Source organism: Macrotis lagotis, chromosome 1 (assembly GCF_037893015.1).
Source record: "Macrotis lagotis isolate mMagLag1 chromosome 1, bilby.v1.9.chrom.fasta, whole genome shotgun sequence".
Lineage (NCBI taxonomy): Eukaryota > Metazoa > Chordata > Mammalia > Peramelemorphia > Peramelidae > Macrotis > Macrotis lagotis.
In genome coordinates, this window is record NC_133658.1 from 155,599,139 (window position 1) to 155,626,885 (window position 27,747).

General features: G+C 35.6%; 1 protein-coding gene across 8 annotated transcripts in view; it reads right to left on the reverse strand.

Annotated features, from left to right (window-relative positions):
* Nucleotides 1-27,747, reverse strand: part of FZD3 (frizzled class receptor 3) — an 86,039-nt gene that overhangs the window by 16,608 nt on the left and 41,684 nt on the right. For 7 of the 8 annotated variants that reach the window (XM_074209205.1, XM_074209202.1, XM_074209200.1 and 4 more), the window contains 3 exons: nt 12,350-12,546; nt 9,854-10,871; nt 435-583 (listed from right to left, as the gene is read on the reverse strand). In XM_074209205.1, the coding sequence (XP_074065306.1) occupies nt 435-583; nt 9,854-10,871; nt 12,350-12,534 (1,352 nt within the window). In that variant the 5' untranslated portion in view covers nt 12,535-12,546. Of the gene's footprint in view, nt 1-434; nt 584-9,853; nt 10,872-12,349; nt 12,547-27,747 lie in introns of those variants that run through there. The other variant, XM_074209206.1, reaches the window with a different exon arrangement.

Below are 27,747 nucleotides of genomic sequence, written 5' to 3' on the forward strand. Positions count from 1 at the left end.
GGAACTTCCCATAGTGGAGACTCCTATCAGTGCTATCTGGCAACTTATCTATTACAGAGTTGCACAGGACAATGAGAAGTCAAGTGATTTTTGTCCATAGTCACCAGAGGCAGTACCCAAATCCAGGCCTTCTTAACTCAAAAACTGTCCCTTTCTTCATTTATGCCTCCTTGCCTTAGTAATAAAATGAAATGTTGAACAGGAGGCAGAATAAAGAATTTTGTCAGACTGCTGAGATTTCTGTTATCTGCAGACTGTAAGTATTCAATGTGTTTTGTTTTTCAAATGAAAACATACTGCTACATCAATCATAATTAGTGGTTACTGGCAAAATTATATCTTGCCTGCTTTCTCAAAATTAAAATGCATCAATATAAGTAACAAAGCAGAATCACTGAAAATATATTTTTAAAATTCTATTTTTAAAAACTTACTCCTTTTTCCGGCGCCCATGAAAAAAACTGGCCCATTCAAAGCATGTCTTTTTGCTTCCAACCCAAAAAATGGAGGGAATACCAACTATGAGAGCCATTAAATATTTCATCAGAAAAAGAATTAGGTCTGGTCGACTCATTTGTGTTACCTACAGGTAGTGAAAGAAAAAAGTGTAATTTACACATCAAAGTTCACTCATTTGGTTTGAACTAAACTAATATGTTCTAGATGTACCCTACTTTATGCAACTGTAAATAAAATATTTTGAGTGAAAAAAAGCAAATTTGTTTTTATAGTAATTATACAAGTCTTTAGTAACATGATAAACTTTTTTATTGATTTCCTTGAAAGGAAATATACCTCTTTAAACATTTTTTTACATGGAACAGTTAAATTTCTGTAAACTTTATTTTAAAATATCACAAAATTCCACTGTTTGATTTTCATATAAAAATAGGTTACTTTTTTTTTTTTTAGGTTTTTTGCAAGGCTATGGGGTTAAGTGGCCTGCCCAAGGCCACACAGCTAGGTAATTATTAAGTGTCTGAGGCCACATTTGAACTCAGGTATGCCTGACTCCAGAGCCTGGGCTCTATCCACTGTACCACCTAGCCACCCCTGGGTTACATTTCTATAAAAGAAGTTTAGACTCAAGATATTAAATAAAAGTACCCTAAAATACATAATTAACCAACAACAAACATTTATTCAAATGCTTCTATTTGTATTATATAGCTAGGTAATGTTGAGACACACAAAAGAAGCCTAAGATAGGAGTCTTCTTTTATAAAACAACTACAGTGTTGAACTACATATCCCTGACTACCAGTATAATCTATGTCCAGGGAAGGAAGAGACCAGATTATCTTAGATCTGGGTTAAAGTAATTGTAAAAGTCTTCTTGGTGGAAAAGGTTATAGGATGTAGAATTCTTTTTTTTTTTTTAGGTTTTTTGCAAGGCAAATGGGGTTAAGTGGCTTGCCCAAGGCCATGGATGTAGAATTCTTAAGCATTTTCTTCTAGAATTTTGCTTATATAATCTGTTCTGTGACATATTTTTTTCCATTTGGTTATTATTTTGTTACAAATTTTATCACAAAAATTCCAATTATATTCTTTCAATTTACAAAAATGTGACAACTTTAATAAGCTATTTTTCCCAAACCACCCCAATAGCAATGAAAATTCAAAGAATGTTTGGTTTTTGAAATACTGTCTTGAAATATTTTAATTAAAACTACAAAGGATTTAACTGGAGCATATCAGAGATATTTAAATAGCTCCAAATGTCTTTCTGATTTTTTTTTAGGGTTTTTTTTTTTTTGGCAAGGCAATGGGGTTAAGTGGCCTGCCTGGCCACACAACCAGGTAATTATTAAGTGTCTGAGGCCGAATTTTAACTCAGGTCCTCCTGACCCCAGGCCGGTGCTCTATTCACTGCGTCACCTAGCCGGCCCTCCAAATGTCTTTCAACCATACATTTATAAACACATTTTTAAAAATACAAATTCTACTAATTTTGTACAGCTTCCAAGGATACTTACCTACATGAGAAAGTTACAATCATTCATCTAGAGTTGTGGATTACTGTTGCATTTTCTTTAATATTTTCTTGGAAAAATACCAAAGAAAAGGATTTCTCTGTTAACCAACGAGGAAAAAAGAGCTCTTGCCACAAAGGCTTTTGTAATTCTTCAAGTGTTCTGCATATTTTTTCCCTTATGTGATAGAAATTTTTAATACAAAATGAATACTATCTGGAATCTAAATTCATCTTTCTTCCTAATGAAACAATGAAACATATACAACAGGGATATGCATACTGACACTTTACACATACAAATGCCAATTCACCAATTCCAACCTCACAGAGTAGACTTTTGAGAACCATTAGGTTTTTGAGAATTTTTTTCTCCTAAACTACACACAAAAAAGCAGCAGTTTCAAGTAAATGCTCTGAAGAACCTGCTTCTGTCCAATTATATTTAATGAATAAACTGCTTATTTATTTTATCATTGTAACTTTCTCCCAGCCTTTCATTTCTTATTCTATGTCCGTTTTGACATAGATTTCTCATATAGTTATTTTTCTTAAATCCAGGATCATACTTTTTTTTTTGTTTTACTACAGTCCATTCACATTTAAAGCTATGAAAATTAGGTTTATATTGTCTTCCATTTCCTTTATATTTTTTACCCCCACTCCCTTAGAATTATCTTTCTTTTCATTTATTTTGGCCTAATTTATTTTAAGGTAACCTTATTTCCAGTGGCTCTTTTCCTCTCACCCTCAAATCCTTTTTGTTACTTCTTTTCCTAATTTTGGAGTTATGCTTAACTTATTAGTTCCTTTTTCTTTCTTTTATCTACTTATTTCTCTTCTCCTTTTAGTTAAGTGATCAAGTAAAATCCTTTTTCTTTTCTTCTCCTTCAAGATGTTTTGATAATTTAAATTTTCTGTATCTTTTCCTAAAAACAATTTCTTTTATTCATTCTCTTCATTATCTTCTGTCTATCCTAGACTTTTATTTTTTGATACACAGCCTTTGTACTAATTTTTTCCATCATTTGAGTCTAAATTTCTCTTAGAATAAAAAAAAACTTTTAAGGTTCTTATTTGGAGTTTACTCTTCTATTTCCATGTTATAGCTTTATAGATAATGCCCTTATTCACTGCACTCCTGTAGGTCACTACCACTAGTCTTTCAAATAGAAAATCACCACACCAACCAACCAAATGATTAGAGGTGTGAGTTGCATAATTATGTTTATTTTAGTGAGGGGTAGGCTGTACAAGGCATCCTTCTCACTTGTCTTTACCAGCATCATTCTACCCCAGGGCCTGAATTTTAGGAAAAAGGACTACTGGATTTGGTCTATTATGGGGAGTCTCTTGGCCTTATGTGGTTTTGATTCCTTTAGGTGGCAGTGAAGATACTGCTCCATAGTGGGAATTTTCCTGTGTCCCTGATTATACAGTTCATTAGTAACTTTTGCCCTATCCATGGTCATTTCCCTCCCATTTGCCATGAAATCTCCCTACTTCTTTACTCTCTCTCACTTTTCTGGTTGTCACATAATCCCTAAAGCTCTAATTCCCATTCTCCTGGGACAAGAAGAGTTGTCTCACCAAATCCCTGCAGATAATAACCATTGTTAGGTCTCCATCTTCTTTTTTTTCCCTCTCTCATCTTTCTTTGTGGTCTATCTCTCTTCTTACCCCAAGGAGCATTTATTACCCCACTAACCAACAGAACATGATCTCTCCCATTCTTTCCTTGTTCTAGTTGCTCCCCATGCCTCTTTGCCCATTCTCCTATAGGTTCTCTTCTTACTAAGAATAAAAAAGCTATTTCCCCTTCATTGTTAACCTTTAGCTTGATTAAAACACATCAATATTCCCCCTCCCCTATATTATGTGCTCTCCCACTCTAAAATTTGGCCTAAAAAGCCCCCACTGATTTACCTGCAGATGGAGCATTTGTGAGGCTTTGACCTGTTTCTTCTATTTGCCTTCTGCTATGATCTTTATGTCTTGTGTATTTTTAGAAAGAAATCTCTTAATGGTCTCTCTGGTTGTTGTACTTGTTAACTTTTTTTGTATTTCTGTTATTTGGGATGTTTAAGAAGAAAATCATTTATTCAGCTCTGATTTTCTTTCAAAAAAGTTTGAAAATACTTTTTTTTTATTACAATACATCTTTTTTATGATTAGGGCACCATGTCTTTTTGGGTAGAACCTTAAGCTACTTTGCTCTTTGGATCATAATCTATTTCCTCTTACAATTTCTGGAAGGCACAGAATAGCACTGGATTGTTTTAATTTCCTTCTCATCATATCTGAGGGTCTTTCTGGTCATTGGTAGAATTTGTTGTTTATAAGTAGAATTATTAAATCTGCCCATTATATGCCTTGGAGTTTGTATTGTGGGTTTTTTCCTCTGGAGAGCTATGGGCTTTTTGGACTGGTACTCTGTTTTCTGTGTTCAGAACTTCTGATAGTTTTCTTGGCTGATTTCTTCTTCCATAATTGTGTTGAGGGGTTTTTTTTTTAACTTGATTATGTTCTTTGGGGAAGTCTATAATCCTTGTCTTTATGCATCTTGTCTTCAAGAGCAATATGTTTTGCTTGTGAGAAACGGTTCCTTTTAAGGTTATTCTTTGCTTCTCTTCTTTCAGACTGTCCTTCATTTAAACTCCATTTCCAATCTACTATTTTCTTTTGTTTCACTGGTAAGATTTGACTTCATGGATTCAACTTTATCTATTCTGTTGATTATTTCTTCTGTGCAGGTTATAAGTTCTGTTTTCATGATTCTTTTTTGGGGAAGGGCAAGGCAATGGGGTTAAGTGACTTGCCCAAGGTAACACAGCTAGGTAATTATCAAGCGTCTGAGGCCGGATTTGAACTCAGGTCCTCCTGACTCCAGGGCCAGTGGCTCTATCCACTATGTCACCTAGCTGCCCCTGATTTCACAATTCTTATTTCTATTTTGAATAATTCAAGAACATTTTACTCTGTCACAAAATTCTTTGTCTAATCAGGTGTTAATTTATTTCTATCTTGTAACATTTGTTCACAGATGTCTGAATTCTTTTAGTTGATCTGGAGGTCATATTTCCTGCTGTTATTGTGCTCCAGGTCTTTTTTTTTTTCCTTATACCTAAAATCTCTAATTCCAGTCTTAAAGAATTGGTTTCAATTTTATGTTGGGATTTTTTCCTCAGGCTTCACTCAGCCATTCACACATGTCCTGTCTCAGGGTTCTTTGTTCTTCAGTTTAATGGTAAAGTTTTGGTTACAGCAAAGGCAGCCATACTGTTGTCTCAGCCAAAAAGGTACTGCCTTTTAATTTTCCACAGTCCTTGAAGAAGGATAGGATAATTGAGTTGAGTTCTATTACAAGACTGTGGACCAAGACTTGTATAGTTCTCCTTGCCTGGGATTGAGTGAGCAAGTTAGCAGTTAGGCATCAACTTTCTCTGTTGTTAGTTCATAAAGTTCTTACTTTGATAGGATTCTGGTTGCCCTGGATGTGGAGATAGTTGAAACTGCTTTATCTCTTATGCATAATTTATATTTTGGAGGAGTTCTGAGAGGTCATGAGAATTAGAGAAAATATCTACTTCTCCATCTTGCTGGTCACATCTATCCATTTACTCTGCATTCCCTTCTTCTGAATACAAACAAGACTTGTATTCTATGAATATCATTAGAAACAACTTCAAGACCTATTTACTTAATTTAATTCCTATTTTAAGTTGTATAAATTCTGTGATGTGCCCCCCCCATTCCCCTCAAACTTCTGGTGTCAGAAAAAAACTCATCTGACTACATTTTAATGTTTGTCATTTCACTTTCTGAATGTAGCTCCTGATCATGTGCAGTATTCAACATGCCTCTTAAGTGACAGTGATCTGAGAAAATAAATTTAAGACCTTTGACTCTCTGGTACTTGGGAAAACTGATTTTTTCAAGCCCTTAGTCAATGAATATTTAAGTGCCTACTATCTTCCAGACCCTCTACTAAGTACTGGCGATACAAAATGGGAAATAAGACAGTCCCTCCAGGAGTTCACAATCTAATGGGAGAAAAACTACATACATACATACATACATACATACATACATACATAAAAAGCTGAAAAGCATGGGGGTGCAGGTAGGTATGAAGAAAAGGTATGATGATATCCTTCAAAATGGGATGAGAAATTATCTTAGGAGAAGAGCTATAGAATTGATTTCACTTGCTGATGAGTTTCTGGACATCACACAAACCAAGAAGGCAGATTGGTGGGAAATGATGAGGTGAATGTCCGAGGTATTCTCCTTAAAAAATTTGAGAGGAGCTCTGTGACATCTATTCTTTACCTTTTCCAATTAGTGGAAGGGAGGGATACAAGCATCTTGTGCCAATGGTGACACTTGTCCAGAGCTTGTACTTCCCTTGAACATTAGGGAATCTTAAATGTACAGTGATTTTCTGCTGGTTCAACTTCTTCAGGTTCTTTTGGCTTCACAATGAATTAGGAAGGATAAAAACCTAATCTAAATTTTTAAAAACAAACCAACCTCAAAAAACAAAGACGACTGCAGATGTAAGTAACCAGAAATACCTGAAAGGCTCTTCTCTTCACACCCAAAGAATGGCAAAGGAAAACAAGGGAAGTATTCAAATCAGCATAGCCACTAGCAAAACCCAGAAAATATTTGCAGAAAAAATTTTCACTTTATATTAGCAATAGTTTAAAAAAATTAGTATGAATATAAAAAAAGATTCTGCCCTAAACTGTCAATAATAAAATAAGACCAAATCCTCATAAAGAACACTGGAAATGTGTACAAGTTTCTTGGTAGAATGAGTCAGTGCCAATCCTCAAACTCAACCCTTTATGCAGTAGTTTGGTGGGATCTTTCAGAAAGGAGCTTCTCTGGAGAAGCTGAGCTATTCAGGGCAGACTGCAAGTAAAACATCTTGTAAAAGTCTGGTACTAGGAAGATCACCAGAAAGATGCAACTTAGAAGTATACTTTCCCACAGGTTTTCAATTCACTTATGCTGCTGATAAATAGAAAAGTAGATAATGATAATTTAATGAGATTGAAGATAAAATTCAAAGTAGTAGGACCAATTCCTTTCACTGGTATGTAATCAGTGATACTGACATGTTGAACTAGAGGTTACTCTGAACAAGACTGAATAAAGAAGCAATATATACAAGGGACTGACCAATTAACTAACAGATGAACTGGGAAGACTTACAGACATTCCTAGATCAGAAAAAGGATCTGAAGCAAGAGGTTGAAAAAGAATGTTAGTGATGATCTTTTTTGAGATTTAGAAAAAAAGTGGAGGCTTCCTTCCCAATATTTCAAATGCAGTCAATATCCTGGAAACAGATGGCATTAATAGCTTTGCTGAGCACAGAGAGAGTACCCAGAGAACACTGAAGCTAAGGTGAGAGACTAGCAAAGACCTTGAAATCTCCACACAGAAAGGGTCTCCAATAATTCAGACAGACTGAAATACAGGGACTGTGGCTCATTCTCCTGGTTATACTCTTCATACCAGGCTCTCCTCTGTCTCAGAATAGTGCTTGCCTTTCTTCAATACTATTCTCTTCTCTCTTTTCTGATGGGTCCTAAGCAACCAGTTTGGAGTTGGTACAAATGACCCAGATGGAATCTTTCATTCTCCTGGCAAGATTATGAGAAAAATTTTGGCACTCTCAGTCATTCCTACTTTGGCATCAATTAAGCCACCCAAACTATTAACTATAGAGAGGAGGGAAAAGGACCCACAGGAGTACTGTTCTTTTTGGGCACTTCTCATTTTTGCAGTTTTTCTTGTTCTTATTTTTCTTCAGTTCTTTAATGGGAACACACACATATATCTGAGGAAACATTTCTTTTCCCATTTGTGCACTTTCCTGATATCATCTTGGATCTAGCTTCTGCTTTGTTTAAACCAACTTGTCTGACTTAGTTCATGAATCTGGCTAGAAGAAAGAGGCTGATGGAGTTTGCTCAGATTGATTGTCTTTCTTTTTTCTCATATTCAGATACACACAGACAGACAGATCCACAGACACAAAGACAAAGACAAAGACACACACACACACACACACACACACACACACACACAAACAAAAAAACACAGCCTTCTGCTGCTCCTACTTACTCAGGGCCCACTGCCTGTATTATAATTTTAACATCTGTGGCATCGAACCACTATCCCTCTTTCTCCTACTATTTCCCTTAATATATTGACTTTCTTTTTCTTTAGGAATTTTGCATTACTTTGTTATCCTATATAAAGTAACTATCTATAAAGTAATTTGGCACTGAGTTAAATCAACAAATAAACTTGGGTAGCATCAAAATTTTTGCTGTGGGGTAGCTAGGTGACACAGGGAATAGAGCACCAGTCCTGGAGTCAGGAGGTCCTGAGTTCAAATATGACCTCAGACACTTACTAATTACCCAGCTATGTAACCTTTGCCAAGTCACTTGACCCCACTGCCTTGCAAAAACAGAAAAAAAATTTTTTTTGCTGTATTACTAAAGGCTATATCAATCAGGTCATCTAAAAATTAAATGAAACAATAAATTTATTTAAATTGCACAATAAAAAATAAATTGACATGAATCATCAATGTTTCTGTATATTACCAAAAAAACACAGAAGGGAGAGAAATTTCAAAATGACCATAGAATATATAAAATACTTGAGATTTTATCTACCAAGACATACATTAGAGTTATATTAGTATGAAGGAATACTCTTTTTAAGCTTCCAAAGTTCCAGCTTGGAAAAATAATAAAATTAATCTGGAGGAATAAACAGTCAAGAATCTCAAAGAAATAAAGAATAAAAAAAGGTTAGAAAAGAGGTTCTAACAGGTACACATCTCAAACTAAACTACAAAGAAATAATCATCAACTTTTTTTTAGTATTAGGTAAAAAACAGAAAGGTTGATCAATGGAACAGATTAGTTACATAATATTACAAAAACAAACAAACCAACAAGCTTACCATTGGACAAACCCAAAGAGCCCAACTACTATACTAGAATGCCAGTTGTTGATCAAAAACAGCTGGAACTGGAAAGAAGTATGGCAGAAATCAGGTACAGATCAATACCTCAAATAATATACCAAAATATCTGAGTTCCAATTAGATTTGATTTAATCACAAAAGGTCCAATAAAGCAAAGAAGAAATTACCTTTCAGATTTATGCATAGTGACAGTTTGTGACCAGATAAGGGACCAAATTGAGGTAAAATGGACAATTTGGATTTATAAAATTTAAAGTTTTTGCAAAAACAAAATCAGTTCCATTGAATTAGAAGGGAAATATGTAACTGGGAAAAAATTCTTTTTATCATTTCTTTGATAAAATTCCCCATTTACAAGACTCAAATTTATAAGAAAAAAGTCATTCCCAAATTAGACTAGAAAGAGGCAATTTTCAAATGAATATAAACTATCAATAGCCATATAAATTAAAAATGCTCCAACTCACTAATAATCTGATATAACTCAACTTCCATCCAAAACTGGAGCATCTGCATTACATATGAATCATACCTATTTCATTTTGTCCTTTTAAAGTTAGGTTATTATAGGAGCGGCTAGTGGTGCTGTAGGTAGAGCACTGGCCCTGGAGTCAGGAGGACCTGAGTTCAAATCTAGCCTCAGACACTTAATCATTACCTAGCTGTGTGACCTTGGGTAGGTCACTTAACCCCACCGCCCTGCCAAAAAAAAAGTTAGGTTATTATAAATTTCTAAGTTCATAAATGCTTAAAATCAGAACACTCAATTATATGTTTAAAATGGCTTAACTTAAATTATTTTAATCCCTCTGCTCTCAGTACTAAAAATACTGAAATTATATGATGTGTTTTCTTACCTGATAGGGACATGGAATATGATATTCTCTGCAGCGCTCTTGAATCCATGTTGTTTCCCATATGCCACGATAGGCTTGTTCATAAAAATAACATCCAATTACAACCAAGAGTGGTACAAGATACAGAATACTGAACACACCAATTCGGATCATGAACTTCACCAACTTGTCTTGATTTTCCTTTTCTAATGGAATCTCAATGCGAACCCTATTTAAGGATATGATACCAGCTAAAAGAAGAGAAACCCCAACTACCACATACAGGCAGAGGGGAGCCAGAACAAAATATCTCAATGCATCCACATCGTAGAGGCCAACAAAACATACGCCACTGATATTGTCACCTTCAATTTTATTCATAGCTAAAAGGATGATAGTCAGAGTTCCAGGAATGCCCCATGCACTGGCATGAAAAAGTAATGCTTTCTTCTCAATAGCTTCACTCCCCCACTTTGGCACAGCTGCCAAAAACCATGTGATGGTAAGTATGACCCACCAGACACTGCCAGCCATGGTAAAGAAATAGAGCACCATGAAAAGCATAGTGCAGGCTTTATTATGAGACCCTTGTGTCACTGTGGCAGCCTTGTACTGGGCAGGGCTAGATGCATTGCAGGCTACTCGGTCCTCAAGCAAAAACCCAATGAAGAAAATTAATGACACCATCATGTAGCAGACAGCATAAAATATAATAGGCCTTTCAGGATAGCGGAATCTTGTAACATCAATTAAAAAAGTTAAAAAAGTAAATAATGTGGCAGAGAGGCAAATGATGGAAATCAATCCTATAAAATATCGAGCAAATGAAAGTTCTTCACGTCTAAAGTACATATTTGGACAAGGAGGTGAACAATCACGCACATGAAGAAAAGAATAGCCCAGATCAGGATCAATTTTCAATTCTCGGGGACACCAGAAACCATAGTCTCGTTGAACTGCTACTGGGGCACCTTCAGTTGGTTCTCCAGCTAAATTCAGATCTACCAGGCGAGGGTAGGGTTCATCACAATCTGGGAACCTAAGAAGTTTTAAAAAAAAGTACCTTTATTATCTTAGGTCATGCTATAGGTCTAGATTTGCATAAGAATATTCACTTCTTGGGCAGATTTCCCTTAGGTATAATTGAACAAATCAAGGAGAATAATCCTATAAATGTAAATTTCATTATTATAATGGCTAAGATAAAATCCTTAATAGGTATAAAAATACTTAGAAAAGACATACGAGCAAGTAAAGTAATATAAAAATATTTTGAAAACTGTCAAGCACCATCCATATAAATGATACTGCTTTTACTATTTAGAGTAAGATTTAAAGCAATACAAGTAGCCATATATAATTAAGTACTTCATTCATTAACTATTCAGAGTCACTACTTAATTTAACTTTGGTTTGTCCTTGAGGTATAACTCATTCTCTGGACTGCCATTCCGAATTTTTCAAATCTTCCTAATATATGCACATTCAGGCTTCAAGAAAACTCTGTAACAAAAATTCTTTCCCTTTTCTTTGCCTACAACTTTCCAACAGTCTTATTCTACTTAGTTTGTTCACTGATGAAAAGGAAAGTCTTCTCCACAACCTTCCTGATTAGCAAGAAAGTCCCTCTTAATCCCTTGACTTCTTTATTTTGGTTTCTTATATCATGGCAAAGTAGAAATAGAAAAAAAAATTATATTCTAAGTGATTCAACAACTGACTTTCCCCTTTAGTCTACAAAATCTCTGTCAGTGAGCCTTACACAAATTGTTTATGTTTCTCTATGGCTTTGACTTGCTTTTTTGTTCTGTTCTTTTTGATTAGGAATGCCCTCTTTCATCCAATTCCCTTTTGTAATTAGCCATAATGTTAATTAATGTATATTTTACTGTTTATTATATTTATTGCATAGTCTTCTACAATCTGTGAGATGTTGGCCTAATCCAAGTTTCTGCCATACTAACTTCGAATTTTCCCAACAGTTTTTTATTGTTTGTTTGTTTTTTTAGTTTTTTGCAAGGCAATGGGGTTAGGTGGTTTGCCCAAGGCCACACAGCTAGGTAAGTGCCTGAGGCTGGATTTGAACTTAGGTACTCCTGACTCCAGGGCTGGTGCTCTATCCACTGCGCCACCTAGCCGCCCTGGTATTTTTTAATCTAACTTTGTTTATGTATTTGTTTTCAGTGAACAACTTCGTTTGAATCCATTCATAATGTTATATAAATTATTTGAAAAAAATAGAAGGAATTCTGTCAATATTCTTTTGACACCAACATGATGCTGATACCTAAACCAGGAAGAGCCAAAACAGACAAAAGAAAATTATAGACCAATCTCTCTAATGAATATTGATGCAAAATTTTAAATAAAATATTAACAAAGAGATTACAGCAAGTTGTCACTAGAATAAAAACCTTATGAAGTGGAATTATTGCTTTAAATTAATAAACACTAATTTTTTCCCATTCACATGGATAAAAAAACAACCAAAGCAAATTTAAGCAATTTTTTTCTCACCTATTACATTCCATATCTTCTGGCCAAGGAACACCAAACATTTCCATGAGTTTGGAACACTCACTGTATGCTCGCTGACATAGCCTACGACAGGGTAGTGTAACACGTCCATATTCCATACATATAGGTGCATACAGTGCACAGAGAAATGGACGAAAGTCTCGGGAACAATCCAGATTCACCATGGGGTGGAATGGCTAGAAAGAAGTTAGAAACAGAATAATTCGATGAAAGTACCCACATGCTAAAGACTGCTATAATATTACAGCATTTATTTTCCATTATTAAAAAACTTTCAGCCTTTGTAGATAGATAGAATCATATTTGGTGATAAACTTGGGTCCACTTCCTTCATTTTATAGATTAGCAAAAACTGAGGTCCAAAAAGGACACTTGTCGAAGTGTCAGCTATTCAGTGTTAGAGCTAGGTCCTCCAATTCCATATCTGGTATTCTCTGCTCTGCATCACAATCCCTTGTCTACTGTTTTTAATTTTGTTCCCAAAACCTATGAGCCTGGTTCTCAGGTTCTAAAATTCACATGAAGTAAACAAAGCTAAAATTTTAACTTGATATTCAGGAAACTCAGAGGGAGAAAAAATACAATGGCTGTAAAATTTAAAACCACACCAGAACAATCATTACAACCACCAGTATAGATTCATATTACACAAGAAAGCTGCACTTTAAAAGTTGATTGTAAATCAAATCCCATTTTTCTTCCTTGTCTTACATTACAATGTGGAAGGTGCTGTGTCAATTACTGACTGATTTTCAATTGGCAAATAGTATTCCCACTCTTCTCCTTCAAGGTAATCTGTCAAGCAAATCTTTAGAATATCACACTATTCAACATTTATTGCTTCTATATTATTTTCTAATTGTCTTAAATGTGTAATATTGTTTCTCTAATTAGATTATAAATTCTATGACTTTAAAGACTGTTTCTTCTGGCTAACCCACAATATCCAGTATGGCAAGAGTATCTGGTGTCAAGAAACCTGTGTTCTACTATTGTTCTATCCAGAAACCAGGAGGGACAGGATTTCAGGGAAGCCTGGAGGGATTTGTATGAACTGATGCTGAAATTGATGCTGGGAGATGAACAGAACCAGAAAAACACTGTACACCCTAACAGCAACATAGGGGTGATGATCAACCTTGATGGACTTGCTCATTCCATCAGTACAACAATCTGGGACAATTTGGGGCTGTCTGTGATGGAGAGTACCATCAGTATCCAGAGAAAGAATTATGGAGTTTGAACAAAGACCAAGGACTATTACTTTTAATTTAGAAAAAAACCCAAACAAACCCTGATATCTTATTATTTAATCTTGTTATCTCTTATATCTTATTTTTCTTCCTCAAGGATATGATTTCTCTCTCATCACATTCAATTTGGATTAATGTATATTATGGAAACAATGTAAAGACTGGCAAATTGCCTTCTGTGGAGGGTGGGGAGGAAGGAAGCAAGATTAAAGGAAAAATTGTAAAACTCGAAATAAAATATTTAAAAGAAAAAAATAAAATTCAGGTTAAACCTTGTCATTCATTCATTCAATAAATTTCACTGGTTCCCTATTGTCACACATACAAAAAAGAAATGTGTTCTAATTCTCATTCTGACATTTAACTGTGACAAGTCACTTGATGCCACTTTGAGACTCATTATACCTCTGCTTCATCAGATGTTGCTATATGGAAACCAGAGGTTGCTTTGTAAACCTGAAAAATAATAAATAATAAAATAAAAATAATAAAAACTCAGTTATTATTACAGTCTGCTCTGAGTAAATGCTTAAATGATTGACTAGAGTTGAACTATACTGCTAAAGAAACTTTGCTTCACTTATAAAATTAAGAAGGATTTTATAATGAGAATAACCTGACTTGCAAATCAGAATAATTTTGATTCTCTAAAGCAGAGTGAATAATTCTACATTGGGCACTTTTCACTTTAATTTCTCTCTGCAATAAAACAGTCATCACATTACTGCTGGCTTTGTTTTGAAATGATATTACTGAAAACATTCATTAAGGATTCAGGTATCAAGTTTAGGCACACATGACTTTTTTCATACAAAATGATGACAAACTTGAAGACAATAAATTTAATTTGTACTTTAAAAGAAAATAAAAACAAAGTTAACACAATAAACTAAAAAGAAATTTAATCAAGATGCCTTTTACCAATTATTCAATCTTCCCTCTAACAATAATGATCTTTTCACTAGATTTTGTCACTGATTGTCATTTGATGAGGGGAAGAATAGAATATTTAGTTCGAAAGAACAGAAGAAAAGTTAAGAGACTGAAGTAGATTAGCTCAGAAACTGAAGGAACAGAATCTATGATAAATAGAATGGGAGTATCATTGCAAACAGGCTGCAATTTAGAAAAAAGGAAAAAATGAAGCTGAGAAAGGGAAGGAGAGAATAGGAAAGAAAACAAGGTAAATGAGAAAAGGGAAAAAAATAGAAAACATTCGTTCATTAAGCATTCAATTTGTGTCTGGGGAGCTAAGGAGGAAAAGGAAAAAAGAAAGCAATGTTTTGAAGGAAGCTGGGGATTCAAAGAAGTTAAGGTAAAGAGAAGTACATTCCAGATATAAGGGACAGAAAAGTATGGGAAAGTGGGAAAGGAAATAAAGAAGGATCACTGAATTTTTAGGGTTAGAAAGGACTTTAAAGATTACCTAGTTTGGGGCAGTTAGGTGACACAGTATTTGTTAAAGCACCAGCTCTGGAGTCAGGCAGACCTGAGTTCAAATGCTACCTCAGACACATATTACTTACTTAGCTGTAGGACCCTGGACAAGTCACTTAATCCTATTGCCTTGCAAAAACCAGAAAAAAAAATAAGATTAACTAGTTGTAAAACGAGAAGTGATTTGATCAAGGTCATACCAGTAGTTAAAAAACTTAACTAAGAAATGAACGCAGGACTCCCAACAACCAATTCAGTTCCTTTTCCAATATATATAATGGGCAGATAGATATCAAATATAGTCAGAGAGGGAAAGAACAACACTTGCAAATATGATTTCCCTTTTGCCCTTCTCAGGAACAACACTGTCCAAGTGATAAAGCTAGATTCTGTCCTGTGTCCCAGGCACAAGAGTGTATTTTGAGGAAGAGAGAGGAAAGAAGGTGTAGAATTCTTTCACTAGAGACAGAGGAAGCCAACCTCCTACTGCTTCCAATCTTTATCAACTTCTGGGTCCCTAGTGGAGAAATAAGAGAACTAAAACCAAATGTCAGTTATAAAAAGTATCTGGTATAGGAACAGAGTTTATAAATAACTGTTTCCAGAGGGCATCAATTTAACTGTTTAGTTAGTCCTAAGTAGGATTGTGTTAACACAGAAAGGAAAATGGGAAAAAGTAATGAAGGCAACTAGGAATGTAGTTAGAGTCAACAGCCCAGAGGAAAGACAAAGACAAAGACAAAGTTCAAAAGTATAGCTGTTTGAATTTTCTTCCAGAAAGATGTCACATTGGAACTTACCAACATCATTTATTTTGATGAATAAATGATAAAAACAAAACCAAAAATAAATAATAAAAACAAAAAACAACCCTGCAACTTAAAAAGGGTTGTAAACAGCTTAGGATTTTCAACAATTCAATTTAAATTTATCTTTTTTTTTGTCTCTATTTTTTGAAAGTAAAATAATCCCTTGGTGACTGTAAATTACACAGAATGGCTTTGAAGAGAAAATCTACTTCTAGCTGAAGCAAAGGCAAATCGAAACAGACAAGCACAAAATAAAAAGCAAAATTTCAAAAATATGATCCAGTTATCATTGGTATTCACAAATATTGTTATTATTGGAGGAAATGACTGTGATTTGTTTTATATAAATGCTTAAGTAGCAAGGAACATAAAACTTAAATTAACTTGAAAGTCAATGTGTATGGGGAGGCTGGGTGGCGCAGTGGATAAAGCACCGGCCCTGGAGTCAGGAGTGCCTGGGTTCGGATCCGGTCTCAGACACTTAATAATTGCCTAGCTGTGTGGCCTTGGGCAAACCACTTAACCCCATTTGCCTTGCAAAAACCTAATAAAAAAAAAAGTCAATGTGTACAATACATGGGCCAGGAAAATTTTTGTAGAAAAAAATACATTATTTTAATAAAAAAATATAAACTTCTAAAAATGTGACATCAAAAGGATTACTTATATAAGATTGTTAATATGATTTCAAAGTACAAGAAATTCCATTCAACAGGAGAACTGCTGGTACTAAATGCAGTTATTAATACAAATAAAACAATGCTTGATGAATTATCTGTAAAGAAACTTTGGGTAGTTCAACTTAAAGAGAATAGAATTGGAAGAGAAATGCTCATGTTTAAAAACCTATGTGATTAAGGAACTAAAAATCTTCCTCTTTTACACTCCAAGTAGATGATGCAACAGATGAAGTTAAAGATGTTCATTTGATTATATGTAAGACATGTTGCTGAAACTAATGCCAAACAAAATTTGTTATTATTTTGCAAACTTACAGATGGCAATAACATATCCAGAGCAAATTTCCTAGTAAATGATGGATATTATATGGAAGATTTATATTGGTCTTTCTAATGACAGAACTCCATTGATGTCAGATAGGTGGCAACATGGACAGAATATTGGACTTGGAATCAAAGACACAAGTTTGAATGCTGTTTTAATAATTGTGGTTAAGTCACTTAATGTTCCCTGGTCTCAGTTTTCCCATCTGTAAAATGAAGGAGTTGGATATGACAGAAGAACTTTAAGGTCCAGTCCAGCTCTAAATCGAGGCTCATATAAAAACACAAGTCTATATTTCATTAAAGATGGAGTCTTGGGGGCAGCTAGGTGGCATAGTGGATAGAGCACCAGCCCTGGAGTCAGGAGTACCTGGGTTCAAATCCAGTCTCAGACACTTAATAATTACCTAGCTGTGTGGCCTTGGGCAAGCCACTTAACTCCGTTTGCCTTGTTATTAAAAAAAAAAAAGATGGAATCTCTAATACAATATAAACACACCACATGCCTCACCTTCATCAGTATCAAAAAATGAGAAGCTACATACAGAATTTTAATTATAAGAGTAGTTAACTTTATTTAAAAATAAGAGTCGTGGGATGGCTAGGTGGCGCAGTCAATAAAGCACTGGCCCTGGAGTCAGGAATATTTGAGTTCAAATCTGGCCTCAGACACTTCATAATTACCTAGTTGTGTGGCCTTGGGCAAGCCACTTAACCCCATTTGCCCAGCAAAAAAACCCAAAACCCAAAAAAACAAACTTAAAAAAAATAAAGTAAAATAAAAAATAAAAATAAGGTTCTTTATAAACTGTATGATATGGGGACAGCTTCTACACCCATGAACTTCTTACCTCTAATGTGAGGCTATCATCTCATTTCTCTTTGGGGCTACGCTTGTTCTTTGTAGTTTTGCAACATTTACTACTGATTCTGGGGTGGTTGTGTTCCCATTTGCATTACTGTGGTTACTGTGTACACACACACACACACACACACACATATTATTTTGTTGGCTCTCCTTACTTCATTCTTCATCAGATTATATATCTCTTTTCCATGCTTCTTTGTGGTCATCATATCCATCAGAACTATTCACAGTAATATTAAATTACATTCATGTAACACAATTTGTTTAACCATTCACCAAGTCATAGGCACCTACATCTCTCCCCTCAATTCTTTGCTATCATAAAAAGTACATCTATAAATATTGTTATAATTGGCACTTCCTTCTTATCAATGACTTCTACAGGGCTATAACTCTTGTTATCTTAACTTTCTGCCTTGCCACTGGACTTCAGTGATGCTGAGAGAGAGAGTGGGCCTGTCAATTTTGTTCAACTTTGCTACACTTAAATCCAATTTATGTGCAAATCAAGACATCACCCTGATATCACTAGTCCTCTTCAGAATAAAAGGCAGGGGTCCTGCCACCCCAGGGAGTACCATGTACAACTTGGAAGAGCAGCAGGGAGACCTCTGCCAATGTGGCCCTCCTCAGCACAGATTCCAAGAAATGGAAGCAGTCCTGTGGAGCCGCCTGGAAGCTGCTCCCTGAGTGCTCAGCCCACGGAAGGTAAGGGAGTAGAGGGAGACTGCTGAATTCTGTCCTCTGTCCCTTGGACAGGACTTTGGGACTTTGACCACATTCAGACCCTGGTTGCAGTATAGGGCTCCCATAGAGCAGGGACCTTCCTCACAGCCCCGTGGCAGAGGAGTGAGCTTGTGGTCATTCAACAGACCAGGAGAGCTGAAAGAACCTCCCATAAAACTTTGAAGGAACTGAGGTCCTCGCAGGGGTATCCCAATAATACTCAAAAGGTCAGGAAGTACCCCAAAACCAGGCACAGCTGGGGAAATGAGTAAACAGAAAAAAAAAGGAACCTGACCATAGACAGTCCCATGGGAGACCAAAACACACACTCTAAAGATGAGAAAGTCCAAGCTTCTACATCTAAAGACTCCAAGAAACAAATAATTTGGGCACAGGCTATGATAGAACTCAAAAAAAAAAATTCTGAACATCAAATAAGGGAGGTAGAAGAAAAATTGGGAAGAGAAATGAGAGAGATGCAGGAAAAACAAGAAAATAAAGACAGCACTTATATTTATATTGTCTGAGGTTACTTTGAATGGAATTTCTCTTTCTAGCTCTTCCTGCTATCTTGCTAGTCATATATAGAAAAGTTGAGGATTTATGAGGGTTTATTTTATATCCTGCAACTTTGCTAAAATCGCTAATTGTTTCCAGGAGTTTTTTGGATGACTTCTTGGAAAGAAGGGATTCTTCTTCTTTTTTTTTTAATTTATTTTTATTAAAGATATTATTTGAGTTTTACAATTTCCCCCCCAATTTTGCTTCCCTCCCCCCACCCCCCCCAGGGAAAGCACTCTGTCAGTCTTTACTTTGTTTCCATTTGTACCTTGATCCAAATTGGGTGTGATAAGAGAGAGAAATCATATCCTTAAAGAAGAGAAGAGAAGTTTAAGAGGTAACAAGATCAGACAATAAGATATCTGTTTTTTTCTAAATTAAAGGGAATAGTCCTTGCACTTTGTTCAAACTCCACAGCTCCTTATCTGGATACAGATGACACTTGCCTTTGCAGACAGCCCAAAATTGTTCCCGATTGTTGCACTGATGGAATGAGCAAGTCCTTCAAGGTTGAACATCACTCCCATGTTTCTGTTAGGGTGTACAGTGTTTTTCTGGTTCTGCTCATCTCAGCATCAGCCCATGCAAATCCCTCCAGTCTTCCCTGAAATCCCGTCCCTCCTAGTTTCTAATAGAACAATAGTGTTCCATGACATACATATACCACAGTTAGCTAAGCCATTCCCCAATTGAAGGACATTTACTTGATTTCCAATTCTTTGCCACTGCAAACAGGGCTGCTATAAATATTTCTGTACAAGTAATGTTTTTACCCTTTTTCATCATCTCTTCAGGGTATAGACCCAGTAGTGGTATTGCTGGGTCAAAGGGTATGCACATTTTTGTTGCCCTTTGGGCATAGTTCCAAATAGCTCTCCAGAAGGGTTGGATGAGTTCACAGCTCCACCAGCAGTGTAATAGTGCCCCACATTTCCCACAACCCTTCCAACAATGATCATTATCAGATGGGATTCTTTCAAATTCCTTAATGATAGAAATATAATCTTGACACCTAGACCAAGGAAAGTAAAAAACTGAGAAAGAAAATTATAGATCAATTTCCTTAATGGATGCTGATACAAACATTTTTTAAAAAAATACTAGCAGAGAAGGACAATTCTACCAAAATTAAACTATCTGTTTAGTGCCCTACCAATCAAAATTCCAAAAAATTACTTTAATGAGTTAGAAAAAATTGTAAGTAAATTCATATGGAGAAATAAAAAGTCAAGAATTGTCAGGAGTGTAATGAAAAAAAGTACAAAAGATGGTGGCTTAGCCCTACCTGATCTAAAATTATATTATAAGGCATCAGTCATCAAAACTGTTTGGTATTGGCTAAGAAATAGAGTGGTGGAGCAGTGGAATAGACTAGGTATAAAAGCAGGAGATGATTATAGTAATCTGCTGTTTGATAAATCCAAAGAGTCCAGCCATTGGGATAAAAACTCCCTCTTTGGGGCGGCTAGGTGGCACAGTGGATAAAGCACTGGCCCTGGAGTCAGGAGTACCTGGGTTCAAATCCGGTCTCAGATACTTAATAATTATCTAGCTGTGTGGCCTTGGGCAAGCCACTTAACCCCATTTGCCTTGCAAAAAAACAAAACAAAACCTAAAAACAAAACAAAAACTCCCTCTTTGATAAAAACTGCTAGGATAATTGGAAGTTAGTATGGAAGAAACTTACATTAGACCAACACCTAACACCCTTTACCAAGATAAGATCCAAATGGTTACAGGACTTAAGACATAAAAAACAATACTATAAGCAAATTAGAAGATCAAGGACTAGTTTACCTGTCAGATCTATGGAAAGGGGAGCAGTTTATGACTAAGGAAGAGTTGGAGAACATCATCAAAAACCAATTAGATGATTTCAATTACATTAAATTAAAACGCTTTTGCACAGATAAAACCACAGTAACCAAGATCAAAAGAAATGTAGTAAATTGGGAAACAATCTTGACAACTAATGATTCTGACAAATGACTCATTTCTAAAATAGACAGAGAACTGAGTCATATTTTAAAAAAAAACCATTCCCCAATTGACAAATGGTCAAAGGATATGCAAAGGCAATTTCCAGATGAGGAGATCAAAGCAATCCATAGCCATATGAAAAAATGCTCTAAATCAATAATTATTAGAGAAATGCAAATTAAAGCTTCTCTGAGGTACCACCTCACACCACTCAGATTGGCCAATATGACCAGGAAGGATGATGATCATTGTTGGAAGGGTTGTGGGAAATCTGGGACACTATTACACTGTTGGTGGAGCTGTGAACTCATCCAACCCTTCTGGAGAGCTATTTGGAACTATGCCCAAAGGGCAACAAAAATGTGCATACCCTTTGACCCAGCAATACCACTACTGGGTCTATATCCTGAAAAGATGATGAAAAAGGGTAAAAACATTACTTGTACAAAAATATTTATAGCAGCCCTATTTGTGGTGGCAAAGAATTGGAAATCAAGTAAATGTCCTTCAATTGGGGAAATGGCTTAGCAAACTGTGGTATATGTTATGTTATGTCATGGAACACTATTGTTCTGTTAGAAGCCAGGAGGGGCAGGATTTCAGGGAGGCCTGGAGGGATTTGCATGGGCTGATGCTAAATGAGATGAGCAGAGCCAGAAGGACACTGTATACCCTAGCAGCAACGTGGGAATGATGATCAACCTTGAGGGACTCACTCATTCCATCAGTGCAACAATCAGGAGCAATTTTGGGCTATCTGCAAAGGAGAGTGCCATCTGTATCCAGATAGGGAGATGTGGAGTTTGAACTAAGTTCAAGGACTATTCCCTTTAATTTAGAAAAAAACCCAGATATCTTATTGTCTGATTTTGTTACCTCTCAGAATTCTTGTCTCTTCCCTAGGGATATGATTTCTCTCTCATCACACCCAATTTGGATCAAGGTACAATATGGAAACGAGGTAAAGACTGACAGATTGCTTTCTGTGGGGGAGTGGGGGGAGGGAAGTAGGATGGGGGGAAAATTGTAAAACTCAAATAATATCTTTAATAAAAATTGATTTAAAAAATACTAGCAAAGAGACTATAGCAATATATCATACACTGTAGTAAAACCAGATTTATGCCAGGAATTCAAGACTGGATCATTATTAGGGAATAATAATATCTGTCCTTCATTTTTGAAGACCACATCAGGGAGGTGACACCATGACAAGCACACGAACCGCCGGATTTGAGTGAGGGGGTGCTGTGTTAAATCACCAGCCTCACTTTCTCCTCTAGCTAGAGTCATCTGAGTCCAGTGGACAGATATGAATCAGGATGACTAGAGATGGCCCTGGATACAAGGCAATCAGGATTAAGTGACTTGTCCCAGGTCACACAGCTAGTAAATGATAAATGTCTTGAGACTGGATTATAACTCCTAATTTCCTGGCTCCAAAGCCACCTATCTGCCCTTAGGGAAACTACAAATATAAATGATCATATTAATAACTAGAACAATAATCATATGGTTATTCCAATAGATGCAGAAAAAGCTTTTGACAAGATTCAATATCCATTCCTGTTAATACTAGAAAGTATAGGAATACATACAGTTTTTCCTTAAAATGATAAATTGGATTTGTCTAAAACCAAGAGCCAGAATTATCTGTAATGGAAATAAGCTAAAAAAGGTCTTTCCAAAAAAAGATCAAGGATAAAGCAAGGATGTCCACTATTGCCATTAATATCAATGTTTGTGCTAGAAATCCTACCTACAGTAATAAGACAAGAAAAAGCATAGGCAAGGAAGAGACAAAATGAGCATTTATGCAAATGACAGAATCCAAAGAGTCCTAGAGTCAGCTAAAAAAATTAAGTGAAACAATTAACAATATCAGCAAAGCTGAAGGATATGAAATAAACCCACATAAGTCATTAATATTGCTGTATATTACCATGAAATCCAGTAGGAAGAGAATGAAAGAGAAATTAATTTAAAATAACCACAGACAGTATAAAATATTTGGGAGTCTACCTTCCAAGACAAACATAGAAACAATATGAATACAGCTACAAAAAAAGAAATCTAACTAATTAGAAAAATATTAATTGTTCAAAAGTAAGCTAAGTCAGCATAATTATATTACCAAGTAAAAACTCTCAAAACAATTTTGGTACTGATTAAAAATTACAAAAAAATTTAATCAGTGAAACAGATCAGATATACAACGTTTAGAAGAGAATAAATCTAGTAGCCTATAAAAAACAAAGACTCAAACTTAAGGATTAAATATTTGATTTTTTACAGTTCTGGGAAAATTGCAAAGTTAGTATGGAAAGAATTTCATTTTAGACTAACACCCCACATGATCCAAATAGATTAGAACTAGATATAAAAGGATACATCCATAAACAAGTTAGAGATAAGTAGGGGAAAAGCTTATGATGAAACAAAGTAACAGAATAGAGAAGGTCAAAATAAATAAAATGGATAATTTTGTTTACGTAAAATATGAAAGTCAGAGAAGAAACTAAGGCCAATTGAGCATATATGAAAAAATATTCAAAATGATTACGAATTAGAAATTCAAGCTAAAGCAGTCCTGAGATTCCATCTCATATTCATCAGATTTGCAAAGTAGACAAGAACAGAAAATGGCAATAGTAAGAGGGTCTGTGGGAAAAACAAGTACACTTGATGCAGCCCTGTTGGATATATAAATGGATAGAATTCAGGAAAGTAATTTGGAATTATACATAAAAAAGTTACTAACATGTCCTTTGATACAGCTATGTGACCCCTTAGTCTAAACTCAAAAGGGATCTAAGAAAGACAAAATAATCCCTATGTACAAAAATACTTATAATCAGTTCCTTTTGTGGTTGGGAAAAAAAACACGAAACTATAAGGAGAATACCTATCAGTTGGAGTAAAGGCAGAATAGATTATGATTTATGAATGTGATAGAATGCTATTGTGCTAAAACAAATGAAGGAATAGATGATTTCAAAGAGACATGAAAAAACTTATCTGAATTGATACAGAGTGAAATAAACTAAACCAGAAGAACAATTAAAATGAATACAACAATATTATAAGAATGAATAATTTTGAAGACTTAAAAAAGTTACGAAAACTAAAAGGAGCAGAATAGAACAATTTCTACAATAATGTAAAAAAACAACTGTGAAAGTTGTAAAAACTAGATCAATATAATGACTATCATTACAAAAAAATGATGGTGAAGCAAGCTGTACACCTTCTAATAGAAAACAGAATAAGACAAATATTTTTTGAGTAGAGTCAATATGGGAATTAATTTTGTCTGATTGCAAGTTTATTGCAGAAAATTTGTTTCTTTTTTTTTTCAATGAAGGGTTGAGATGGCTGAGAATAAGGAATCAGGTGGTATGGGACAGGGAATTGGTTTTGAAAGGTGACCTATAGGAGTCATTGGGATATGTATGGGCTGAACAGATATGAGAATGATCATCACTCTAAATGGAAGGAGCCACTCCTTGTCCTTTTTTTTTTCAAGGTTTTGGATTTAAAATTTTTCCCCTTCTGTCTCTTGCTCCACACCCCCCAACAGAAGGCAATCTGATATTGTATTTACATTCATCTCAATGATGGGGAAAGAAAATAGATTTCTGTTAGCTAAAAAATAAAACCTAAAAAACAAACCATGAAACAGTAACAAAATTCAAGTTAAGCACCACAGACAAAATAATAATACTACCTCATTAAGGTTAAATGATTAATCTTCTTTTAACTGTTTCATTACTATAGTTGTAATTATTTTTTAGTATTATTATGACTAATTTGTAAATTTACTTGTCTGAGTTAAATGGAACTAAAGGAAGCTGCTGACTTGATTAGAAGTCAAGACAAAATATTTCAACACCAAAAGAATGAAAAATTAGAAAACATGAAACATCTCATTACAAAAAACAACTGATCTGGAAAACAGATTCAGTAAAGATAATTTAAAAATTATTGGGATACCTAAAAGTCATGATCAGGAAAAGAGCCTTGACATCATTTTTTTTTAAGGTTTTTTTTTGGCAAGGCAAATGGGGTTTAGTGGCTTGCCCAAGGCCACACAGCTAGGTAATTATTAAGTGTCTGAGAGCAGATTTGAACCCAGGTACTCCTGACTCCAGAGCCGGTGCTCAATCTACTGCGCCACCTAGCTGCCCCTTGACATCATTTTTAAAGAATTCCTACAGGAAAATTGCCCAGATATCCTAGAAGCAGAGGGCAAAATAGAAATTGAGAGAATCCACCGATCTCCCCTGGAAAGAGATCCAAAAAAAACAACCCCCAGGAATATTATAGCCAAGTTCCATTAGTCCCAAGTCAAAGAGAAAATATTACAAGCAGTAAGAAGGATACAATTCAAATATCAGGGAGCTGCAGTCAGGATCACACAGGACTTAGCAGCAACTACATTAAGGGCTCATAGGGCTTGGAATATAATATTCCAGAAGGCAAAAGAGCTCAGAATGCAATCAAGAATCAAACTACCCAGCAAAACTGAACATCTTCTTCTGGAAAAAAGATGGATTTTCAATGAACAAGGGGAATTTCGATTGTTCCTGTTGAAACAACCAGAGCTGAACAGAAAGTTTGATCTTCAAATACAGGACTCCAATGAAGCACAGAGAGTGGAGGAGGAGAAGGCTAGGTGGCACAGTGGATAGAGCACCGGCCCTGGAGTCAGGAGTACCTGAGTTCAAATCTGGTCTCAGACACTTAATAATTACCTAGCTGTGTGGTCTTGGGCAAGCCACTTAACCCCATTTGCCTCGCAAAAACCTAAAAAACAAACAAAAACTTATAGGAAAACTGCAGTTGTCTGATAGAACAGGATTAAACCAGTATCTCGCACCATATATCAAAATAAGCTCAAAATGCATCCATGGGGGATGGCTGGTGGTGCAGTGGATAGAGCACTGGCCCTGGAGTCAGGAGTACCTGAGTTCAAATCTGACCTCAGACATTTAAAGGACTTGATGATGATGAACTGCATGTATTCCTGCATAGAAAAATGATACTGATAATACTCATAAGAAACTTCTCATTTAATAGAGCAGGTAGAAGGAGCTTTTATAGATGAAGCACAGGAGAGAGGTGAATTTGAAGATATAATATATTGTAAAAATGGAGTCAATGGCTAAAAGGGAAATGTAATGGGAATAAGAGAAAGGAGAGGTGGAATAGGCTAAGATATTTCATATAAGCTTTTTTTATTGCAATAAGCTATTGCAATGATATGGAAGGGGGGAAGGCAAGGGGGGAATAAAGGAATCTTCACTCTCATCAGAGGTAGCTCGGAGAGGAAACAGCATATATATACTCAATGGGGTACAGACATCTAGAGTAAGAAGAGAGATGGTGGAAGTGGGGAATGTGAATGATGGAGGAGAGGGTAGACTGTGGGGGAGAGGGACCAGATGTAACACATTTTCTTTTTTACTTCTTGCAAGGGGCTGGGATTGGATGGTCTGTCTGGGACCACAGGGCCGGGTGGTTGCTGGGCCTTAGGGCTGGTATGTGGGCTCGGGGCCTATTGGCCCCAGGACCAGTGATCAGTCTGCTGTGCCACTCAGCGACCCTACAGCACATTTAAGAAGAGGGATAGAGTGAAAGGAGAGAGAAAATATAGTATATGGTAGCGGGGAAGTATGAATGGAGGGAGTTACAATCAGCAATGGAATCGGTGGAAAAATATGGAAGTAGCTTTTGTGATGGACTTATCATAAAGAATATGATCCACCCCTGACAGAGCTGGCGGTGTTGGAACACAGACTGAAGCACATTTTTTTCAGTATTTCTTTTATTTTTATTTCTCTTTATTGCGCATGAGGGTCTATTTTTGGGGGGGAGGGAGAATTATGTTTACTCTTAAACAAGAATATTTTTAGTAATGTATAAAAAATCATTTGTACAAAATAAAAAATAAATATAATAATAAAGAATGAGAAAATTAAATATAATTTAAAAGAAATATATGCATAAAATTAAAAGTAGACTACAGATTTTTAAAAATTTCTATATGCATATGTATTTCTAATTAATTTGTCCACTAAATAATAACCAACTAACTAAACAAACACATGAATTGGGCTTTGTAGTTTCCTAATATTATATTTTTAAGTAAGGGTATCTAGAAATTGCTAAGATTGTCTGCATAATTAAATGTCCTGGTTTGCTTATGTGAAATAAAAGACCTGAAAAATTAAAAAAAAAAAGAATAATGGTGTTCCATCACATTCACATACCAAAATTTGTTCAACCATTTCCCAGTTGATGGACACCCCCTCAATTTCTAATTTTGTGCCACAAACAGAGCTGCTATGATTATTTTTGTACATGTGGGTTTTTTAACCCTTTTTCATGATCTCTTCAGGATATCGACCCAGTAGTGGCATTGCTGGATCAAAGGGCACATTTTTATTGCCCTTTGGGCATAATTCCAAACTGCTCTCCAGAAAGGTTGGATCAGTTCACAGTTCCACCAACAATGTATTAGTTTCCCAGATTTCCCACATCCCCTCCAACACTGATCATTACCCTTTCAGATTATATTGGCTAATCTGAGCGACTTCTTTTCCAAAAAAGAGGCTGAAAATCACCCTGAAGACAAGTGCAACAAAGGATGGAAGCCATTCATGGTCAGAAGGTCAGTCTCATTTCAGTATTCCTTTTTCTTGTGAAAGCTGGAGATTAGGCAAGAAACAAAGCAGGA